The sequence below is a fragment of the Gossypium arboreum genome, chromosome 4 (genome assembly GCF_025698485.1).
Source record: "Gossypium arboreum isolate Shixiya-1 chromosome 4, ASM2569848v2, whole genome shotgun sequence".
NCBI lineage: Eukaryota > Viridiplantae > Streptophyta > Magnoliopsida > Malvales > Malvaceae > Gossypium > Gossypium arboreum.
In genome coordinates this window covers 90499315-90511912 of record NC_069073.1, presented here as the reverse complement: position 1 = coordinate 90511912, position 12598 = coordinate 90499315, and the positions used below count along the sequence as shown (strand labels likewise).

General features: G+C 32.8%; 1 protein-coding gene across 1 annotated transcript; it reads left to right on the top strand.

Moving 5' to 3' along the window:
- Window positions 1-2560: 2560 nt before the first annotated feature.
- LOC108451377 (uncharacterized) lies at window positions 2561-3037 on the top strand. The gene has a single exon (XM_017749074.1). The coding sequence runs from the start codon at window positions 2561-2563 to the stop codon at window positions 3035-3037; it is 477 nt and encodes a 158-aa protein (XP_017604563.1).
- The last annotated feature ends 9561 nt before the right edge of the window (window positions 3038-12598 follow it).

The following is a 12598-nucleotide window of genomic DNA, read 5'->3' as shown; positions in this document are numbered from 1 at the left end:
AAAAAATAATAAGGGAGTGGAAATCATGGTATTGATGAGTTCATCAATCATGGTATATATATTATTGACACATGGAAATTATTGTACTAATTTGAATGTTGAGTTTGTGCATGTTAGGGTAATAATGCATTGAATGGATATTTGAATGTTTATTGCATTGTATTGAAAATATTAGGTAAGTATAATTCTTGTTACATGAGCTTACTAAGCACAAAGTGCTTACCCTATTTCATTTTTCCCTGTTTTGTAGTGTTAAGAGCTCGGAGGTCGGATTTGGTCGGAGACACATCACACTATCAACTTCAAGATTTCGGTATATCAAGAAACTTTATTTTGGAAACCAATGGCATGTATAAGCTAATAAAGTAAATGTTAATGTGAAATGAATGTAAAGTTAGTCATTGGTATGGTTAACAAACCTAGTTTTGGTATGTGATAATGTTATCTTATAAATATGTGTGAGTCTATATGCGTTAATCTATCTTGAAAATATGTTGAATTGGATTGGTTGATATGGATTGTTTTTGGTTTAAAATTGTAGGGAAGGTTAGATATCTATAAAGGGGTTATATTGAGTTAAAAAAAATTATTTCGTAAACTCCTATAATACCTCGTACCCTATTCCAGCAATGAATACGGGTAGGGGGTATTACAAAATTTGTCGTCTGACTAAAGAATTAAAGACAAAAGAATACCAAAACAAAGAGGTCACGAAAGAATATACGAAGATTGCGGAACGTTTTATCACAATGAAACAAATGGCAGTAAGCCGAAAAGAGGTGTTTGCAATAATGCACAGGGAAGATTAGGTTTTCGCTTAGCAAATTGAAGACATATGTGAATAGATTGAGGATCTTAAAAAAGAATCTACCCCTTTTACGACTAGGAACGAGCTTGCAATGAAACTTCTGGAGGTGGCTCAGGCACATTACCAAAATTCCATCAAGCTCATAAGGAGGAAGAAGAAGAACGACGAGTAGAGGTTTGCCCTATGGCAATAGGATCGACTATGACTTTCCTTAAGTATGAATGAAAAATAGAAAAAAAATTATAAGTTGAACAGTCATTAATCCATTTGTTCAGTCATTCGCTTATTTTTTTATTCAGAAACATTATTTTAAAAAAATAAAAAAAACATTTTTTATGACAAATCCAAATAATTTTCTAACTTTGGAAATAAATGTCATTTGAAAAGGACCAAGGATAGCTCACTGGTATAACACCTACCTTGGACAACTGGCAACTCATACCATTACCTGCTATCCTTGAGTCCTCTGAGATGTAATCATTTTTAAAAGTTTGAGGATCTCAAAAAAGAATCTACCCCTTTTACGACTAGAAATGAGCTTGCAATGAAACTTCTGGAGGTGGCTCAGGCACATTACCAAAATTCCATCAAGCTCATGAGGAGGAAGAAGAAGAACGACGAGTAGAGGTTTGCCCTATGGCAATAGGATCGACTATGACTTTCCTTAAGTATGAATGAAAAATAGAAAAAAAATTATAAATCGAACAGTCATTAATCCATTTGTTCAGTCATTCGCTCATTTTTTTTTCAGAAACATTATTTTAAAAAAAAATTAAAAAAAAACATTTTTTATGACAAATCCAAATAATTTTCTAACTTTGGAAATAAATGCCATTTGAAAAGGACCAAGGATAGCTCACTGGTATAACACCTACCTTGAACAACTGGCAACTCATACCATTACCTGCTATCCTTGAGTCCTCTGAGATGTAATCATTTTTAAAAGTTTGTATATCAAAGTTTAATATTGTTCAGCTAATTTAATTTCCTTCAAAAATCCATGCAAAACTGTTTTCTCTTTAATGAAATTAGATTTGGATCATGTCCCTAGTCACTTTTATTTATTCAATCATTTTCATTCATATACCAATATACATACTCATAATTGTTTCAAGAATATACCTCATGAATTGATAAATGATCCAAATGACATCTTTGAATCAAATTCTCATAACTATGTTCACTATAACGATCACGGGATGAAAGAGAAAGAAGTTGTACCAAATGAGTTTTTAAAGCTAGTTGAACAAGAAAAGAAGCTTATAAACCCCACTTGGAGGGAACAAGTTTGATCAATATGGGTGATAATGAGGTAAGAAAGGAAATTAGGATTGGAACCACTCTCATGCCACAGCAAATTCAAGATTTGACACCCCCTAAAACTCAAAAGGATGTAAAAAGTTTTTTGGGACGGTTAAATTACGTGTCTCGTTTCATCTCACAATTGACGGATAAATGTGATCCCATCTTTAAGCTCTTACGTAAGGATAACGATGGTGAATGGACTAAAGATTGACAAAAAGAGTTCAAGAAAGTAAAAGATTATTTGGCTAAGCCACCAATTTTGATTCCCTCGGTTCTAGGAAGACATTTGATTTTGTACTTGGTAATGCTGGATAATTCTATAGGTTGTGTTGTGGGGCAACGAGATGGTTCAAACAAGAAAGAGCACGCAATCTATTATCTGAGCAAAAAGTTCACAGAATATGAAGTCAAGTATTCCCATCTGGAAAAGATGTGTTGCACTTTAGCATGGACCGTGCATCGACTAAGGCAACACATGTTTTATCACAGCACCTTCCTCAATGCAAAGTTGGACCCTTTGAAGTACATTTTCAAGAAGCCATCATTGCCAAGAAGGGTTGCTTGTTGGCAGTGGTATTGTTTGAGTATGACATTGTCTACGTATCCCAAAAGGCTATAAAAGGAAGCATAGTCGTAGAACTTCTAGCAGATCACATGAAAAAGGAATACGAGCCCATGAGTTTTGATTTTCTAGATGAAGAGATCATGTCAATTTTGAAGGTCAAAAAAGAAATTTGGAGGGTGTATTTCGATGGAGCATCTAACATGATTGGACAAGGGATAGGGGCAGTATTAATCTCCCCAAGTGGCCAGTACTTTCCTGCTACAGCTAAACTGATGTTCACCTGTACGAACAATGTAGCTAAATACGAAGCATACATTTTGGCACTTCAAATCGCCATTGAGAAAAAGATCAGGTTTTAAAATTTTTTGGTGACTCAACGTTAGTTGTTTACCAATTAAGAGGAGAATGGGAAATGGGGGATTCCAAACTAATTCACTATCAAACACATGTGCATGGACTGATCAAAGGGTTTGATGATACCCAATTTTGTCATTTTCCAAGAGAAGAAAATCAGTTAGCATATGCATTAGCTACTCTAGCCGCCATGTTCAAAGTAGGATCCAAAACAGAAGTGCAACCTATACAGGTAAGGGTCAAGGACTCGCCGGCCCACTGTGTAGGAATAGAATCGGGAATGAATGGGCAACCATGGTATGTTAACATTAAGCGGTATTTGCAATACCATCAATACCTGGATTGCGCCTCAAAAAATGATAAACAAATATTTAGGAGGCTGGCTATGGGTTTCTTCTCGGACGGTGAATTTTTGTACAAAACAAGACGTGACCAAACCTTGTTGAGATGTGTCGTCACAGAAGAGGCGAATTAGATAATGAAGAAACTCCATGATAGAATATGTGGAGCACATAATAACAGACATATGATGGCAAGGCAAATCATGAGGGCTGGAAATTTTCGGTTAACATTGGAACGAGATTGTTTAAATTATGCTCGGAAATGTCATAAATGCAAGATTTATGTAGACAGTATTAACACTACTCCTACCAATCTTCATGTCTTGGCGCCTCCTTAGCCATTCTCAATATGGGACATGGATGTCATTGGCTCCATCAAACCGAAAGCATCAAATGGGCATCGCTTAATCTTTGTAGCGATTGATTATTTCACCAAATGGGTCGAAGACACTTTATATACCAATGTAACTTGATTAGTGATATGTGAATTTCTAAAAAGAAAAAGTCATTTATCAGTACAATTTACCAGAAAAAATCATCTCAGATAATGCCAAGAACTTGAACAATGCCTTGATAGAAGAGGTTTGCACAAAATTTAAGAACAAGCATCATAATTTTATGCCATATCGTCCAAAAATGAATGGGCCAGTCGAGGCCGCAAACAAGAATATCAAGAAGATCATTTCCAAAAATATAGAAATGTATTGGGATTGGAATGAGAAACTCCCTTTTTGTTTCCACGCATATCGTACATCAGTGAGGACTTTGACTGGAGCTACTCCATTTTCATTAGTGTATGACATGGAGGTCGTTTTACCTATCTAGGTACAAATCACATCTCTACGAGTGTTCAAAGAGGTGCGAATAAAAGAGGCTGAATGGGTGCAAGAGAGATACAAGCAGTTGAATTTAATTGAGGAAAAGAGATTAGCATATTTATGTCATGGCCAATTGTATCAGTAAAGAATAATGAAGGCCTATAACAAGAAGGTGCAAGTAGGGCAGTTCAGAGAAGGGAATATGGTACTAAAGAAGATTCTATCATATGTTCATGATCATCGGGGAAAATGGATGCAAAAATGGAAAGGATCGTATGTGGTGAAGAAAGCTTTCTCTGGTGGAGTATTGATTCTTGCTGAAATGGGCAGAGACAAGATGTCGAACCCTATAAATTCTGATGCATTGAAAAAATACTTTACTTAAAATATAAGCTTGATTATTCTTAAAGAGTTGTTCACATTAAGTAATATTGGCTTTTTCTGTTTTGCTTTTCTTTGTGCATCACATTTGAGGTTATGTTTTACCTTGGAATCTTGCATTCTCCTTAAGGTTAATACTTAATAAGTTGACCACGTTCAAAGTGACGAATGGCATTTTTGAAATATCTTTCAATTGAAGAAAATTTCATCCTCTGTTAATCACTTTAGACCATCTTGTTTGTGTTTGTTCAAAATTGATCCTTGTCGAAGGATCACCCTCTACGTTAGAGGACAATTTTTAAGGTTTTGGGTATGGATCGATGATTTTACAATATTTTGAGGCAAACATGAGATTATGTGCAATTCAAATTGAAAATATGGGCGCATTCCTAAGAATTTTTTACGAGATTAACCATATTTTGAAATGATAAATGGCATTCATTTGTTCTCCCCATCACTTGGAGAAAATAATATCCCTTGCTACCCAATTTTGAGCCTAATGTATCATCTTTCTGAACTCTAATTAAAGTCATCCATTGAACATCATGGATTGACAAGCAAGATCATGAAAAATGAAAGCAAAATTCTGAATTACTAATCCCCTTCCAAAAAAAAAAGAAAAAAGAAAAAATAGGGTAAGCGAATAATAAACAAGAAAATAAAGGAAATAGGAAGGAATAAGAACAAAGAAAAGTGATTGGGAGATGGAATGAGTAACAAAAAATTCAAAATAACTCCTCATGGTTTTTATACTCTTTTACATAATATATATTTTAGCCTGGAAAACCTTTCTTTGATTAACCCTTAACCCTTAGACCACGTTAGAACCCTTAAAATACCATTTTGATCGAATATGTTTATTCAAATCAAGAAGTTAATCATTGGGAAATTGTGGCGTCTTCAAGAGCATAAAAGAGGGAGATGAACTCTAGGGTGAAAACTTATAAATGAGTAGTCTAGAGAGATTTCTAAAAAAATAAAAAGAAAAAAAGATATGAGATGCCCTAAAGGATAATGAAGATTTCTAGAAGAATTCGGTACAAGCCCTGAAGTCATCTATTTGAGCCTATTTTAGCCCTTTCTTTGGCACCCAAAGTCGAACGAACACTATAACCTTGGAACAAGTCCATCTCTGATTGCTCATGGCCATTTTAAATTAGGGAATTAATCTACTTAGAGAATGTAAGAGTCTAAAAAAAGTAGATTTTACTTAAATTAAGAAAAAAAATAATAAAACAAAAAAGAAACCAAAAAGTAAAGAGAGAGCAAGAGAAAGGAACTATATTTAAGAATATCTACTTTAAGACGCAATTTTGCAAAAGAGCATGGTACAGGGTTCACAGTTGGAACAGTCCAAAGTTAAGAAAGGGAAATTTGACTTCACGAGAATTGATGAGTTGACTCTTGATGCAAGAAATTTATGTTTTTTTTGGACATTCTATTTTCTTTTTTTTTTGGGAAAACATAAATTTATACTAAAACATAAATTTATGTTTTTTTTTTGGACATGCAAGAAATTGATGCAAGAAATTTGACTTCACGAGAATTGACGAGTTGACTTCACGGCTTAGACACACGCCCGTGTGCTAAATTTTGGACATTCTATTTTTTTTTTTCAAAATCAAGGTGCAGGGGACACATGACCAGAACACATGCCCGTGGGGCAGACCTTGTGTCACACACGGCCTACACACACTCCCCTGTGTCTACCTGTGTGGACAAATACAAGGCTATTTCCCAAGCCATTTTTCCACCTTCACTTGCACATATTCACACTACATCATATGGCACAATCTTAAGCATATAAATGCATTTAAAAATAGCTACAATCAAGTAATAACGTATCAGTTTCATACCATCATCTATCATGCATTATAACATTAGGCCTTGCCAAATCATTTCATGCTAAATTCACACTCAAAGGGCATTAACATATGAATAAACTCATAACCATCATTTATCAACCAAATATAAACTACATCACAAAACATTGACATATGCACATACATACTTATATGGGCTTACAACCATCTAGCCAATATAAGCCAATTTGCATGGCTACAAATTACATCCAACCTTTAACCATCACAAGCTAATGTATTTAGCCAAATTATAATGACTCATACACCAAATGACTAAGCCGCTATACATGCCATAAACTCAAAGGGGTTTGCATTCACTTATACCCAACATGATAGCTTGATAGTGTGATAACATCTCCAGCGATCCCTAACTCAAGCTAGCATAAAACTCTATAAGATATGAGAAAGGAAGGGGGAGTAAGCTACAAACCTTAGTAAGCTCGTGTGCAAATAATAAGCAACAATGGCAATACATTTGTCATACAACTAACATCACACAACATAAACATCATTAAATCTTCATAGACATAACTTACTTAATCACGATTCTTACCCCTTCAATTTATAAGCATAATTTAATATATCTTAACATTTTCCAAACATTCTTAATCTCTCCAATATAAAATACCATAATAATCATTAACAAACCATTTCAAGCCTTATAGTAATATGTACATTAATTATGCGTATTCATATTTTCAAGCCCAGAGCTTAACATATTTCAATGATTTAAACTCTTAACTTCACATACTTTCATAACCATTTTAATAGGCAATTTTGCAAATCTTTCCTTTTTTTCACACATATCCAATGAATCACAAATCAAGTGAAATAAACGTTTTATCTCCAATTTGATATGGCTCAAAAGCCTAACCCATGATTCTCAACTAAATTTACCATCATAAACATTAACACTTAATCACAAGATTTCATAAATATTTTTAATAGACATTAATATCAATCTTTCCTTCATTTCATGTTCATTGAGTCATAATCAAGGAAATAAAACATTTCATATCTCAATTTCATTTGGCCTAAAGGCCCTTTTTCATAAGTATCAATCAACTTTACCATGTATTTATTCATCATACACGTAAACCAATACTCAAATGGTTAACTTAGAGTCGCCTTCATAATGATCATGAATTCATAATATCCAATGCTTATAAACTTTACATACATACCTGTACCAACTAGTATCATAATCATTTACTTTGTTAACTTTGGAAAAATCTTTGAATTTCTCGTTGAACCACTTGGAATACTAAAGGATACTCGGGAATTCTCATACACATAGTAAGATGCCAATGCCATATCCCAGATATGGTCTTACATGGGATCACAAATTGAATTCGATAGCCCAGCTATGGTCTTACACGATGTCTCATATTGCATTTAGAGACGCAAGTGTAGAGGTCCGTTTACTTTTCGTTGCATTTAGAGGCTCAAGTGTGGATGTCTGTTTACTTTTCGTTGCATTTAAAGGCCCAGGTGGGGATTTTCGTTTACTTTGCATTGCATTTAAAGGCCCAGGTATGGAGGTTTATTTACTTTTCATTGCATTATATGAAGGCACAAGTATCATGTCTATTTACATTTCTTCTGCATTCCCATTTCGAAGATTTGGTTGTGAGGTCTATCTTGTTTCACTCTTCATGTTTTGATGGTTTGATATCTACTTTTCTAGTTTTGGATAACGTAATATGTTTTGAACTGTTTCGATTTTGGTAATTGCAAAATATGTTATTTCTTTTACTGCAATGTTGAGTGGGATTTGATAGTGGTTAGGTGTCTATGTCTTTGTATGTTCCTTGCTACGTAAGCCACGAACAAAGAGGGGCAGCTATAGACACCCATTTTGTCCGAGCCCAACTGGCGGCCCATTTAAATTTCTGTTCTCTCTTGGGCCATTCAATGGCCACTCGATTTTGGTCAATTTGAGACATTTGTTTTACTTTTTCTTTTTTTTTTTCATTTTTTGGGCCTGTCAACGGCCCAAATTATTATTATCACCACTACTACTATTATTATTAAATATTATTATTATTATCATTTTTTACAAATAAACAAGATTAAAAATAATATATATACATGAAATAAAATGAAAGAAAAAAAAAAGGAGGTTTTTCATATTTTTGTTCTTAACAAAAAGGTAAAAAAAAAAAACCAACAACAGCAAACATTTTTCTTTTTTTTTTCTTTTCTTCTATCTTTTGTTTTTTTTCCATAGACACATTGGGTTTTGGGCTCCGATGAAGGGGATGTCACCGGACCATCGATCCTCCGCCCCTAAAGCCCTCAAAAATCTCATTTTTTTCTTCCCTTTCTAAAATTTAAAAACAAATGCTTGATCTTGGGAAAAATTTGATTTTTTAAGGAGAATTTAGATTTTAAAAATAAAAATATGTTTCTTTAGTCATTTTAAAGGAAAGCTTAAAATTTTAAATCAAAGTTTTGATTTTTTTCAACTATTTCAAAATAAAAGTTTTGATCTTTAAGAAAAATAGTATTTTTTTTAAAGAGAGTTTAGATTTTAAAATAAAAATCTTTTTTAGTCATTTTAAAGGAAAATTTTAATTTAAAAAAAGTTTTGATCTTTTCAACTACTTTGAAATAAAGTTTTGATCTTTAAGAAAAATAGTGATTTTTTTAAAAAGAAAACTTTGATTTTGCAAAAAAAAAAATCGGGTCACTGTATGCGGCGGCAACACTACCGAAGGCCGGAGAGCCGTTGGGCTCTTCGATGGTGGAGCCATGGCCAACATAAAAAGAATGAGGTTAAAATGAAAGAATGAATAGTTTTTTCTTTAATTTATAAGTGTCAAAAATGGGCAATTTGTTTCCACCCCTTACTTTTTAAATTTACAAAAAATACCCTATTTTTTGTAGCACCACTCTTACTCTCTGGCCTATTTACACCAATAACCCTTTTGTTTATTCAAACATTCTATTTAATCTAAAATTTCAAAATTAAAAGCAAATTAATTGATACATCAGTTCTCTGTCTTCCACATTTTTTATCTTTTAGTCCCAAAATCAAGTTATGTCATTTTGTTTCCATCTTTAATAAATTATTTATACTTATATCTTCCCTTTCATTTGCATTTACACATTATATATTTAATGTTAATTATACACTTTATTTTAATGTTTTATATTTATTCACACTTGCATAATTTTTATTTATTCTTAGTTTGTCTTTATTTATTTTCATGCCCATTTATATTTATGTTTTTTTTACACATTCCCTTACATACATTTTAATATTATTTATTTATGTTACTTTGATTCTTTTATTGTATTATGAATAAGGTGTATTATTGTTATTATTATCATTATCATGTCAATGTCTTATTTCTTTCATTTATTTAAGTTTTCATTTTATTATTTCCATTTTTTAAAGAGTTTTTAACTTTTCATTAACTTTAGCTAATTTAATTAATTTTCCTATTTTATTAGTATTTGTTTTAAAAGAGGAAACTTTAGTTAAATAGGTTTTACAATTTAATGAAACCATAAGGTTTTTACATTTTAATGAAACCATAAGGTTCTTACATTTGGATTTAGATTAGTCTTTAGGATCTTATCTACCATTTACCCTAGAAAATTATAAATAATATGTAGGATTTTTTAGGGTTTTAAACTAATTTTAAATCTGTATAGAATTCCTCTTTAGAATCTTAAATTAATATGTAAATATGCTTTAGAACTTTATCCAAGATTAAAACTAAAGGTGAATTGTAAATCATGAGTAGGTCTTTCTAAGTATTTTATTGTAGAAACTTTTTAAGAAAGCTAATAAATGTTATTTAAGACATATTATTTTAGGATTTTGACGAATTTAAACATTAGATCAAGAATTTTAAAGTAAGATAAATCATAAACCCGGTATAGGATACTTTCGTAAGATCTTAATAGGTTCAACGTTATTAATTAAATCTTTTACAAAATAATAATAATAATAATAATAATAATAATAATAATAATAAAAGATCGAATAAATTGTAGATGGATTTTAATATTTCATTAATTTATTGGTAATTTCTTGGGCTTTTTTTTAGAATTCTAAAATAGAATTAATTTTAGGAATTGAAGGTATTTTACTAGAATTATTTAGGTATCCTTTAGGATTAAAAGTAAAAATATCTAATTTAAGTTTCAAATTAGATAAATTTGGTGAACACATCTTAATCGAGTTACAAGTAAACCGAAGGAATTTTCTTTAAAGTTTTTATTTAAGATTTCCATAAGATTTTAGCCTATATTAAGATATTAATATGCTTAAATAAAAAAAAACCTAACTCTTGAGACCCTGTAGGACTATCCTCGGATAGGCATTGTGGGGGTACTATAACCTTCCCCACACGTAACCGTACTCTCGAACCCAAAATTTGGTGATGAGATCAAGTCTAGACTTTTAGGATTTTTTGTATTAGTAATTCTAGACTTTTAGACGATAGGTGGCTAACCAACCTAACCCTAATTGGTTAGTGGTGACTCCACATTAATTTAGGCCCTTTGTATCTAACTTTGCTTACTAGGCCCCCGTACTCTTATGTAGGCAACGTTATGACAAATTTCTATCAGTATTTAGAAATGTCGTCAGGAGCATTCGATATCTTTTTTGAAGGACGGTAAGTACACTTCATTTCAATAATTAGATTTCGTAACTTCGTTGTATGAATATCCAACGTTAATCTTTCAGTTCACTTAATCAATTTTTTTTGGATATTGCCAAATCTTTGATAATCTTGCCAAAATCTTGATTCCAACCATTAATTCGTGTGTATTTTCCAAATCAAACTCATGGTGAAAGGTGTGTGTCTTTTCCAAGTGAATCGGTGGTGATCGTGTATAGTTTTAGGGCCACACATATGTGTGGACCACACGACCATGTGCACCAGTAAATCTTAAGGACTTACGTAAATCACACAGCCTTTGCCTGTTACATGGCCTACCACACAGTCATGTCCTTACCATAGGGTATTTATCGTTTTTCACACGTCATTAGGTTGTTACAGGACCTGGCCACACGGCCGTGTACCCCTTTCCACATAGCCGTGTACCCCTGATAAACCGTAATTTATACATATTTTTATCCCATGCTTAGCACATTTATGGATGATTTCTCCTTAGATTCGGTGAATTCGATTCTCCTAATTCTTTAATTGCATGTTTTATACTTAGGTAAGCATAGGAGGGCAAAAAGAGTGAGAAACGGGCCAAAAGCGAAAAAAATAGGCCAACGTGGGAAATCAGCACAGCCTGGAGTTCCTTACACGGGTAAACCACACATCCGTACCTATTTAAAAGCCTTGAGCACGGTCTTGAAGAAATCACACACGAGCGTGTCCTTGTCGAGCCCAAGTTTAGTCCTATTCGGAAAAGGCTACTTTTGAGGGCTTTTAGGCATCTATTTAAACACCTGAGGAGGCAATTAGAAGGGACACATAGAGTAGGAGGTAAGGAATTACTCAAGAAAAGCTGATTGATCCATCTCAGAAGTCGGATTCATCGCCAAGACTGAAGATCTCCCTTCAATTTCCTTTAGGAGTTTTGGGTTTTCTTTATGTTTTGTTATCTTTATTCTTTTTGAGATGTTTTATTTCATAATTATGAACTAAACCCCCTAAATACCTAAAGGGAATGAAACCTAAGACGGATCTTGTTATTATTATCTGAATTGTATGATAAATATTTGACTTGTTCTTAATAATGTGTTCTTAATTCTTGTTTTAATATTCCAGGATATTGATTCAAGTTAATGCTCTTATTCAGAGAAGCAAAAGTCCCTGTCTAAGAGTAAATTTGTTGTAATTAAGCGGAGTTGATTGCACGCCTAGAGATAGGGTGACAAGATTTTGCCGGATTAGGGTGAAACCTAATAAGGGAGTCCATAGATCAAGTTAATGCAACACTAGGGTGTTAATTAGAAAGAGATTTCAATTAATCAACCTAGGGTTAGATGTTATTAGTCTCGAGAGAGATAATAATATAACTTAGGGATTTCTACGGATCAAGTCAAATGAATAAATCGTCTGATTTAGAGTCAAATAACAAGTGAAGTCTAGGTGGATTTTTCCTTGGGTATTGTCTTAATCAATCGATTTTTCCCAAAAGCTTTTCCCCAATTTTCTCTCTGTGCACGCTTAGTTTAGTTAATT

Bases quoted from the DNA above. Each gene is read 5' to 3' on its own strand.
- LOC108451377 (XM_017749074.1), top strand. From the start codon at position 2,561: ATGGACCGTGCATCGACTAAGGCAACACATGTTTTATCACAGCACCTT.